Here is a 12,527-nt window from a genome sequence, read left to right as displayed (position 1 = left end):
CCCCTCTCTTCGTCTCGTGCAGCGCAGACAGAAAGCGACGGCGGCGGTGGCGCTCTCCAGGGCGGGCGGGGGAAGCGGCGGCGTCCAGGGCGGCGACCGCGCCCTCCAGGGCGGATGGGGGAAGCTACGGCTTCCAGGGCGGGCGGGGGAAGCGGTGGCGGTGACGGCACCCTCCAGGTCGGGCGGGGGCAGCGGCGGCGCCCTGCAGGGCGGGCGGGGGAAGCGGCAGCGGCGACGGAGCCCTCTAGGACAGGTGGGCAAAGCGGCAGGGGCAACGGCGGCGGTCGCTGACGCCGTCGCGGTCTTCTTCCCCTTCGTCGGGAAGCTCACGTACGTCCTCTCTACCGGCGACGTCGTCGTTGACTGCTCGCCATCTGCCGTTGGGGACGGGGCGACAGCGACGCGCGGGCGCTGTCAGCCGCCGAGAGGCACGATGTCCCGGCGTTCTTGCGGCTCGTGCCCAGCCTGGAGGCCCCCGAGCTCCCCACGCCGTTGCTCGCCGTGCAGGTGACGCGGTTCGTCGGCGGCGGGGACGGGGGTGGCGTTGCCGTGCAACACGCCGTGCCGGACGGCCAAAGCTTCTGGCGGTTCATGGACGAGTGGTCTGCGCCGGCCCTCGGCCAGCCATCTGCCCCGGCGCCGGTGTTTGACCGGTCGGCGATCGTGCACCCCATGGCCGCTGTCATGGCTCAGCGCATCCTCCGGAAGGTGACACCAGAGCTACCACTGGTAATCTCATTTTTGTATGTGCGCATGTGCATTTTTGATGAAAATTCATTAAGTCATCTGATTTTTAGCGTGTTCTACAAATTTTCATCGAAATTTGTAGCTCCTCACCGCGAATTTGTTGAGGCGAACATGGCAACACCACGACACGACCACGCTAGAGCTCGAGCGCCACCGCATCGCCGATATCAAGAACCTCATCGTGGAGCTCGACGAGGCCACCACATCCCCCGGGCAGGTGCGGCGAGCGGCGGCGGCGGCCGCAGCAACAGATCGGCGGCGTCCCCCCGATTCCCCCTCCCATCCGCGCCCATCGTCGGCCAGAGCCACCAAGCCGTGCCCGCAGTTGCTCGCCCAGTGACGCCCAACACCAACGTCAGAGAAGGGACAGAGAACAAGGGGTTAATATGACATGTGGGCCCTATATTATTTTATTTTATTTTATTGCTGATTGGATTTCCACGTCGACGTCACGTGTATGCCACGCAGGACCAAAACCGTTCCGGATTGAGTCAGGGGGGTAATTCGTCCGGTTTCAATAGTTTGAGGTTTAATATGTCTGGTTTTGTGGTTCGGGAGGGCAATTCATACTGTCGCAAAAGTTCAGGGGTGTAATTCGTACTTTTTCCTATACTAAAAGTCCATTAAACTTCCTACAAACGCTCTCAAACCGCCACGTGGCACACCTACAAACGCTCCTGGGTTGCCACATGGCACTATCTGATCTTACCGTCGATTTTCACTATTAGATTAGATTTGTTATTAAAAGAACTAAAGTATACGTACACATGATATATATCCACACCTATGTACGTTAAACACAAACAAAGCTTACCTACTGTTCCAAAAAGAAGAAAAATAGTACACGCGTACTTACGGAAAGAAAAATATAAAGTAGGAAATACATATGTGATATGTACCTCTAACAGCAATGAAAAAGATCAACGACAAAATAAGATTTTCTACAATTAATAAAATATATTGATTTTATAAAAATCAATGATCTTAAAAATAATATTTTCTACCGTTAATAAAATATATTACTTTACAAATTTACGTAAATATACACCGTTAAACTAGATATATAATATAAATATAAAGTATTCAATCAACACTGTTTAAACGTTCAGATTATTTTAAAATTATATATCCACATAGCACTATCTATTCTCACCATTAATTTTCATCTAAATTGGTGGCTCCAATATTATAGACCATTAGATTTATTAGTTAAAAAGTAATACATTCATCATGTATCCGTATAAAAAATATATCCGCATGTACGCATTATTAAAGAAACCAATAAAACATACCTACTCTTTGCACAAGAAGAAAAAAATAACAGACGCGTACTTACTAAAAAACGATAGAGCAAAAGAATTTAGGCACGTCTAATACGCGTGGGAAAAAATCGATGGGCTTTAAACTAGAATTTATTTTCTACGATTAATAAAATGTATTTCTCTACAAATTTAGCAAATATACACAGTTAAACTAGATCTATAAATATAAATATAAAATATCGAATCAACTCTCTTTGCACGTTGTCTTAGAAATTATTTTAAAATTATATATCCACGTATCTCTATATAGTCTCACCTTGATTTTCACTTAAATATTATTAAAAAGTAATATTTTCCTCCTATATACATATACATGAGAAATATATCCGCATGCAAATTTAATTAGCTTAACTGCTGTTCACGGGAAGAAAAAACATATGCGTACATCTAACATATACCTGTGGAAAATAATCAACGGTCTTTAAAATTGGATTTTCTACAATTGATAAAATATATCAATTTACACATATAAGCAAATATACGTAGTTAAACTAGATCTATAATATAAATATACAATATTCACTCAACACTCTTTAAACATCCTATATTTTAAATTATTTTAAAATTATCTATCCAAATTATGATCCTGTTTTATTTTTTTTGTTAACTGTACATTTGATGTTTATGGTCCTAAAGACGTCACAACACATGAGACCGACATGTAATAATAATATTATGATATGTATTTAAATAATTTCCATCATATTTTAGGGTGTTAAATATCATTTCACGAATATAAAACACTAATTTAAATCTACATATGTAAAACCAATCAAAACAACACAATTTTTTTCATGCAGATTTTCAAAGTTTTTTTTTTTGGATTTTTTACAACTATTTGATTGCATTTGAGAAGTGAGCAATATAGATGTGTAAATATTATCAAAATATTTTCAACCAATGAACTTGCTGTGTAATAGAGCCCCTTAATCCATCGTGAGATTTATGGCCATACATGTATGTATTTTCTCTTTGCCAAATAGTTTTGATAACAAATAAACAATCACGTACCATGTGCAATTAAGTACTTATCATATATTTTGTTATAGTTGAGGAAGTCCTCCATGTCAGTTATTACCCAAAACATGTCTAAAATGAAGTCAAAGAATTTTTCAAAAATATCATCACACATAAACATTTATAAGAAAAATTCAAGCAAACATTAAACAAGGTACATTAAACAAGGTCCATTAAACTTCCTACGAACACTCTCAGGCCTTCACGTGGCTCCTACAAACTCTCCTAAGCCATCACGTGGCACTGATAAATTAGAAAAATCTAAGAAATTCCAAGGAAAAAAAAGGAAAACATCCTACCATTGATTTTCACTTGATATGGTGGACCCATAATTTTACACCATTAGATCTATGTATGTTAAACAAAAATGTCACCTACATCCACACCTCTCCCACCTCTCCTCATACTTACGTACACCCAAATTAAGTACGTCTCCCCAGCCCTGTCTTCTTCCTTCCATTTATACTAGCAAAATTTTTATATATAAAAACGCAGTAACTAAATAATTAGAATATCTTGTAATATATTCTATTTTAATTTGAACTATATTTACCATATATTGGCGTGTACATATATAAGAAATATATCATTTGACATAATCCCTTTTATATCACAACTAAATAGTAATAAAATATTTAAAAAATAACATATATCATGCCAACGTGAATGATCTATTATGTCTCCTGCTCACTTTCTTATCCATATTTTCTATAGCCAGCAGCTCAATACGTAAACAATAAAAAATGCTATATATTAAAAGTTCATTAAACTTCCTACAAACGCTCTCAAACTATCACATGGTGTTCTACAAACACTCCTAAGATGCCACATGACACTCAAATAAACTAAAAAAAATATAAATTACGATAAAAAAATCAAACCATTGATTTTTCTTTAAATAGGTGAACCCAATAATTATAACTACTACATCGCACATAAATAAATCTGGTACTCCCACCTCCACCCCTACCGTATGTGACACGCACGTGTGTATGTACTCCCTCCACCGTCCTACTCTCCTATAGGATGCAACTCTCATCTCCTATTTTAGCTAACACATAATATATAAAAAATAATAGCTAAATGATAATGACTCTCAAGTTACATGTACTTTTCTCAGTTTATTTGATTTACTGTGCTATTTATAATTAAATACATAATTCAAGAACCACAATGCATATATTTACTATATAAAAGTTAAATAATATGGTTGTTCTGACTACAAATATTTGAGCAAAATAGCACTTCGAAAACAACTAATGAATTCAAATATGTGAGTCTAATGTCCAAGTTCAATCACTACCAATAAACTTGAAACTATCATGCATACTCTGGGCCTGAACCCGACGAAGGCGGAGCTACAAGACATTATTAGCGAGGTGGACATCGACGGCAGAGGCAACATCGACTTCCACAAGTTCATAGGCCTAATAGCACGTTAGATGATTAGGTGAAGGGCAAGGACTGAGAGGAGGACCAGAGGGAGACGTGACGTTCCATGTCTTCGATCATCTCTACCACCGAGCCTCACCACATAATGTCCAATACATTAAGAGAGGCTCACTCATGAGGAGGTGGACAATGATCCGCGAGGCTAATGGTGAAAAGCGAATCACTACAAAGAGTTCGTAATTAAATTTAGAAAAAAAACAAGCAATTAGATTAAAATATATATTAAAAAAACATTAAAACTAAAGAAAATATAACAAGATTCCATATAGAATATAAAATATGAAGAGTCCATTTATACTTGCATAAGTTATAAATATTTGAAATTTAGAATAATAAAATAAGTTTTAAAAAAAGAGTCCAAATACAACACGTACGAGAACAAGTACAATTTAAAATCCCTAGAAAAGACAATTTAGAATAAGAATCACACAATAACTAAATTAAAAATACAACAAATAATTTAAAAATAATTTTTATATCTTTATTGATTCACATGCATAACCAATTGCATATATATGAAGCAATTAAAGAGAGACCTAGCAGGATGGTAAAAAAAAACCAGTTTGTTGAGATTTCTTCACGAAAAATACCTTACTTTAATTTCAATTTGTTTTGTTAGAACTATTTTCGAAATAAACTAATGTGCATGCCCGCGCGAATGCGCGGGCTGTCTTCCTAGTTTTACTAATAGCACTTAAAAATGGTTTTTCCTTCATTTTTTCACTGCCAACGGAAAAAGAAAACGCCACAAAAAATGCACCATAGGCACCTAGTTGTGGATTGTCTCGATTTTTACTGGTGGAAGCCTTAATAGGACCACTTGTAAAAAAGATCATATTTTTATAGGTTGCCCTCTTAATAGACCGCCAGCAAAAATCACTAAGGCCTTATAAAATACTCCAGTGACACCCCTCTCCCTCACCCGTTCTCCTCATACTCACTCTCATCCTCTCCACTCCTTCTCCCTCTTCACTCTCTCCCCTAGCAATCCATGGGACAATGGCGGGATGGTAACGGTGGCCGATCTCCACTCGTCCCCCCTCCACTCTCTCCGCCAACAGCTCCATTAGGCGGCAGCCGAATAGTGACGACAGGGCATCTCCAGGCTGCACTAGCAATGGTGGGCCAGCCACTTGATGGGAACGACAACGGCTGCCATCGATGTCGCCAGATCTGGCAGCGGCAGACTTCGGGGCCACTAGCAGATGGCAGGCCTCGGCGGATGGCGATGGCAGGCCAGCCTCTTGCTGGCAATGTCAGCGGTTGGCTGGCCTTTCAACAGTGGATCTCGCGGTCGCCAGATCTAGCGGCGATAGACTTTGGGGCCACCGGATCTAGCACCAGCGGGCCTCAACAGACGGCGATGGTGCCCAATCTCCACTCATTCTCCCCCTCCATTCTCTCCACCAACAGCTCCGTGAGGTAGTGGGCTAGCTTTGAGCTATTGAAGTGTTACTCTTCGGATGTGACGGAGCTTGGGGCTCCTCACCGGGAGACCGCGCAGGCCCCTCTTTGCCGGTTCGGCCGGGGGCGCTAAGTGAGGTTCTTCGCCCTCGATCTGAGGAATGTCAGCGAGAAGAATCGCACAAGACACGGGCGACGTAGACAGGTTCGGGCCGCTGAGAAGCGTAATACCCTACTCCTGTGTTCTGGTGGATCTGTGTGTGAAGGAATACAGCTCGAGAGAACCAGAGAGAGCTCAGGCTCTAGAACCAAGTGGCCAGAGTCCAGCCCCCTCTCCTAGGCCTGGGCCTCCTTTTTATGTGGTCAGGGGTCACCACATGGGCCTCTAGCTGCCTAAGAAAGGAAACATGCTTTTTACAATGAGGGCTAGTCTACAGCCGGAAGTGACCTCTGACAAGCACTGCACACGCCTTCTGCTCCGCTCGTAAGCTCTCCCGGTGGACGCCCGTTTCAACCTTCATTCAATGGCCAGCGACTTTCTTGCCATGCTTGCGCTGAAGCCTAGAATGGATCTGACCGGGACTGACATACCAACTCCAGGAGTCAGCACGCCAGCTCCGGCTAGAGACGAGAGCTAGGAAACTCTCATCATTCCGACGGGACGGGGCGAGGCGTGCGACAGGCCGCCTGTTGCCACCTAACCCGCGATCTGACCGGTCTGTGACCGGTCACATACCGCGACTGGTCACGGACCGGATAAGCGTGCGCTGCGCCGCATTAAATGCGGCGTGGCGCGCTCGTCCAACCCGCTATAAATGCGGTTAGGTGAGCCCCGCTAGGCTCACCTATTGTAACATCCTAAAAATTCCCAACAATAAAAATCACTAAAATTTCGAACTTTTTAAAACTTTTTGCATCATGCTGGATGTTATGGTTGCTTTTACTTGCCAAACTATAAATTGTCACAATGGAAAATTAAACTAAAGTTATACAGCTAAGTAATAATTATAATAATAAGATATTTATTATGAACCCCATAAATATTTACGCACGAGAAAACAAAGCCAGACAAAGGGAAGGTTAATTAGCAATTTAATTTATGGATCAAATATTAAATACTTGAACCATGTGATGCGTGCCATGAAATATAAGTACACATGAAATGATGATCACATCAATGGCCCCATCTATAATAGAGCATCTCACTAGAATATATAATTAATATTTGAAACACCTTATCAAGCTCCTCATAGCATGAAAATCACTCATATAAAATAATGGTCATATAAATAAATTAGGCTTTATACATAAATAAGAATATGTGAGTGTTTAATTAAACAAGTAGATAAATATTGTGCCGAGTCTCAATTTACTATTTATAGAATAAATAGATTGAACCTATCCGTGTAAAATATATTGCTATACAACTAAACTTGACCAATCTGCTAATGTATTAATCATGACAAGTCGTTATATTAAACTTAATAGTACCCCAAAGTCTTCAAAAATATATAAGTTCACCTTAGGGCCAATAACTCAAATTAATCTAAAAAGAATTCATTTGTGCGATAAATAAATAAATATGGGTAATATTAATCTAGGGTGAATTCATTAGTTAAGATAACACAAATATTGAGTAAAATGCATATATGTAAAATTAGGAATTGTGGATTCAAATTTATATGGAAAATACACTAAAATCGGGATAAATAGGAAAAGTCACTGTTCATTGCGCCTAAGGTGTTCGATGTGGTCCCTAGCCTCCCCCCCTCCTCTCCCACCTCTGCCCCTAGCCGCCCCGAGCCCGCGCGTCGCCGCCTCGCGCCGCTCGCCCGCCGCGCCGCCGTCGCCATCGTCGCCGTTGGCCTCGAGCCCCGTGCCGCTGCCTCGCGCCCCGCGCCGCCGCTGCCACGCTGTTGCCGCGCCGCGCGCCCGCCTGCCGCCGCGCGCCCGTTCCGTTGCCGCACCATCCGTCGCATCGCCGTCACCGCGCGTCGCCGTCCCGCGCCGCGCCGCCCGCCCATCCCATCGCCGCGTGACCATCCCGTCGCCGCGCCGCGCGCCCGTCGTGTCACCGCTGCCGCCCGTCCCATCGCCGCCTGCCACCGCGCGCCGAGCCCCGCGCCGCCCCGAGCCCCGCGCCGCCATCACGTCGCCACCCATCGCGTCACCACCGTCGCGTCGCCGCCCCTCCCCTCTCCTTCTTCCCCTCTTCCCTATAAACACCCCCACCCCTCTCCATTATTTCCCACTCCATTCATTTCTCCTCTCCCTCTTTCCCCTTCTCCACACGCCGCCGTCGTCGTGCCGCCGCGCCGCCGCGACAAAGTCACCGCGCCGCGCCGCGACTTGCGCCGCCGTCGCCATCGTTGCCGCCGCGCCGCCGACCACGGTGACGCCGCACCGCACCGGGTGCCGCGCCGCGTCCTGCGCCGCCGTCGCCGTCGTCGCCGCCACCGCCGCCGCCGGTGAGCCGTCTTTCCCCCCCCCTCCACCTCGCGCCCACCGCCGTCGCCGCCCGAGGGAGAAGCCGAGGAAGAAGAGAAAGGAGCCGGGAGGGAGAGAAGAAAGGGAAAAAGAGAGAGAGGAGAGAAAGAAAAGAAAAGGGAAAAGAGAGGAGAGAGAGAAAAAGAAAAGAAAAAGAGAGGAAAGAAAAAAAAAAGGAAAAAGGAGAAAAAGGAAAAGGAAATAAATAAGAAATTAGGAGGATTTAGGAAATAAAAATGGTCGGGGTTAATCATAGATTATTTTTGAAAATTCCTCGAGCGTAATAGTATTTCGGTCGAAATTCCGAGTTAATAATAAGAATATGTGTCTTGATCAGATTAGATTAAAATTGGTAGTAATTTAGATATAATTAATAACTAAACAATTAGATGAATTCTTATAGATTATTATAGATTATTTTTGGTAATCTCTATAAGTCATTGGTTCACGGTAGAAATTCAGATTTAATTACTAGGAATCTTAGCCGTGTATTATATCGTTTAGTCATAGACTAAATTAAATTGTATAATATTTCTAGGATTTCGTCCGATATTTAGCTCGTAATAGAAATTTCTAACCTATTATATGGATATAATGCTCGGGAAGAGTAAATTAAAAACTTATGACAACAAAATAATTATACCCGCAAAATAGTTTAAATCGAAATTGGGTTTGCCGTAGTTCGCAGATAGTAAAGTTAATGAAAAGAAAATCAAAACCTTGACTCCACCTGTCGGTCACTGTAGCTTGTGGATAAGGTTGTATTATAAATAAATGAATTAGGGACAGTACCATTTCGCAATTATTAGAATTAATTCAAATTTGAATCTTTACGCTAGCATAACTTATTCATTTCAGCTCCGATTTGAGTGAAACTTGAACCTAAATTCATCTAATTTCATAAGCTTTCCAATGATATATAATTCACTATTGGATAAAATATATTTATAAAAATTAAATAATTAATATCAAGATGATGCATAATAGTCAACTTAAAAATATGCTAATAAATAAAATTAGTATTGTACAGCAGAATAATTATCTTTAATATGTTCTGTCACTGTAGCAACCAAGTATAATCGATGTTTGAAGTTAATGGATATATAGGAAAATATTAGTGCCATTTATTAATCTATGTCCAAATATAATTAAAACCCACGACTTATTAGTTATTTAAATAGAGTTAGCCTTATAATTATTAGGTAAGTAAAATATAGATACACATAGATCGGTCCTAAGCTTGTTTATGGCAAATAATAACAGAGCTAGTGTGATTAAATCACCTATATGAAATTAATCAACGACATATCCCATATAATAGCATATAGTGGGAGAGGTGAGCAACCCTTAGTTAACCAAGCAGTAAATAGAAACTATTCAAATAAATGATTCAATATATTAAGATATTGTGCACACATATATTGTACATCCCATTATAGATATATGGTATCGTATTAATTTGCTTGTTGCATATATTAATTTAGAGGGAGTATGTGACGAACATGAATATTAGATAAATACTAGTTATACATCTTGTCCTCGTATAATTACAGATCAACTGTAAATTTGGATTATTCATTGTAAAATTATGTGATGGGATAATCCGTAACCATAATATGATTAACCTAAACAATTCTAACATACACAGCATGGGTAATTGTTAACCTTTTATAATTTATTTTGACAAGTGAAATATGTACATAATTAAATTAAAGCCTCCATTAATAAAATAATAATACAAATGATTCACAGTAATTATTTGACCGATCCAAAATCCATCCGGCAACAGAACCTCTAGTGTATAACCGTTCTATTTAGATAGATGCATGTGTAACCATAATCCTTCCTTAGCCATTAGCTAGACTGAACCACCATGACAACAGAAAGACTAAGAAACCTTAGCTCTTAGCTTGATTAGAGTCCATTAGCAAGCGCGAATAATATGAGCAACCCTAGGTTCGACCTCAGCAAATATATTTTGTTTGTGCATATTTGATTGTTGCTTGAATATTGGTTTTTCTCGCGTATTATAGACTTTGTGTATCGGTTAGTCGTGAGGCAACGTCTGCAACTTCCAGGAGGTGAAGGTTGATCAAGATTATATCGAGAATAGGGATTATCCTGAGCAGGCAAGTCATCACTATTCCTTGAGCATGTTGATCCCAATTGCGAAATTGTTTTGTTTATAAATAAAATTGCATGCAATGATGAACATCCTACTTGTGATTATGCCATGCCTTGATTATTGTTTACCCTTAAATCTTTGTAACCATGTTTACGTATGAGTCCCTAGTCAACTATGACAATTGCTTAGAAAGGCTATTCTAGAATCATGCATACTCATATTTATCAAATGCTATATGCTTGGGCAATTACCTTTGGGAAGGTAATTGAGATGCGGCATGTGGAGACATGAGCGCCACATTGCCATGATGTTGATGACATGATTTGTGAAAGTGGAAATAAAATTAAACAACTGTTTTCGACTGGGGCGGACGGAGGATTTGGGTGGTATCTGGAAAAGGCTAGTACCGTCCCTGGTCAATTAAGGACCGAGCCATGAAGTTAAGCATGAAACGACCCCCGTACAACCGCACTTCTCGTATGGGTATAGACCTAGCGGAGTAGATAGCTGAGCGGAGGCAGTATCCATGCATAGTGGTTTCTTGATGTGTGAGGCAGGGGCTCTACGGTGGGACAGCCATTGGTAGGACCGCGAGGCGGGTGTCTACAGTGGTGTCGCCATCGGTAGGACTGCCATGTGAGAATCTAAAACATAATTATAACTTAATGCATGTGTGAGTCTTCCCTTCCCGGGTGCGCCAGAACTCCTCTCACTGCTAGAAACCGTGTACGCCTAGAGTGCATGAGGATGAAAAGTTCATGGAGCGGGTACTGCCAATGCGAGGTTATCGAAAAGCTTTGCCGTGACGCGTCTCATGTGTTGGGACGAGGCTCATGTGTTGGGCAGTCGCGGAGTGCGGGTAAAGTGTACATCCACTGCAGTGTGAGAAAACCAAATCTATTCGAATAGCCGTGCTCGCGGTTAATGAGCACCGGGACATGTATTACACTTGGCTAGACTCTAAATTCTTAACTTGTGTGGGATGGGATATTGCATGGTGATTTTTATGCTGATGGAGCCACTTCCTGAGAGGAGGGAAGGTGGACGTCCTCAGAAAACCATGACGACTCAATGGCGGGAAGCTATCCTTGGGATCACAATGGATGGTGGACAGAACCATCGTTGTTTAATGTGAACACTGGAACTAAAATTTGATCAGTCTATGATAGGTCTTAGGCTTGTGAAAATATTTGCAAAACGCAGCTTTATGCAAAAGAACCTAAAACCATTCCTTGAATACCCTCTATCATATGCATTGTTGTTGTGGTGGCTTGCTGAGTACGGTTGGTACTCACCCTTGCTATTTATATATCTTTTAGGAGTGTGTTGAAGAGAAGCCCTTGTCGGTACGCTTGCGTATCCCACAAGATGATCGGAGTGCGGTCTTGTTCTAGGTCTCGTTCCCCAGTCGACTGCCTGTGGCATGTTAACCGGGCCCTTATATTATTTTGTCTTCCGCTGTTGTTCTCTGATAGTTGTTGGCCTACCTGGCCCTAATGTAAGTGTTTAACTCTTTTAGCCTAAATTCATTCGTGATATGTTGTGATCCAACTATGTATGTGTGTACCAACTACTGATCCAGGGATTGGTACGGATAAACACAGAAGATTTCTGATTTTCAAAATCGGGGGTCTACAGAGCTGGTATCAGAGCATATCGACTGTAGGTCGAGACCCTAGATAGAATGGCCGTTAGTTGCAGGACCTTATATTTTACAAATATATTTTTAAAATGCTAAAAAAAAAGAGGTTATGAAAACATTCAAATATTGTTTCTCATCTTACCTCTCTTCAAAAATATCTGATTCCGATACGCCAAAAAGAAAAAAATATTTTTGATACCTTACATCTCAACCCTTCCTTTGACAAGGCGATTTTATCACTTGATTTGTGATTGAAAAATACTGGTTCTATATTCTCATCCACATTTCAAAATTTTAGAATAAGAACCGAAAGCAATTAAGACGCTATAGG

General features: G+C 41.7%; 1 protein-coding gene across 2 annotated transcripts; it reads left to right on the top strand.

Annotated features, from left to right (window-relative positions):
• Nucleotides 1-1,403, top strand: LOC107280598 (uncharacterized). 2 transcript variants are annotated; one of them, XM_015779242.3, is made up of 2 exons: nt 1-729; nt 830-1,403. In XM_015779242.3, exons 1-2 carry the CDS (start codon nt 592-594, stop codon nt 1,085-1,087), a joined length of 396 nt encoding a protein of 131 aa, XP_015634728.2. In that variant the 5' UTR covers nt 1-591; the 3' UTR covers nt 1,088-1,403. The 2 variants fall into 2 exon arrangements, with proteins under 2 accessions (XP_015634728.2, XP_066166061.1); XM_066309964.1 differs by having other exon boundaries at nt 26-708.
• The last annotated feature ends 11,124 nt before the right edge of the window (nt 1,404-12,527 follow it).

Source organism: Oryza sativa, chromosome 4 (genome assembly GCF_034140825.1).
Source record: "Oryza sativa Japonica Group chromosome 4, ASM3414082v1".
In the NCBI taxonomy this organism is placed as follows: Eukaryota; Viridiplantae; Streptophyta; class Magnoliopsida; order Poales; family Poaceae; genus Oryza; species Oryza sativa.
The sequence above is the reverse complement of the archived record's forward strand: the minus strand, read 5'-3'. Positions and strand labels throughout refer to the sequence as shown.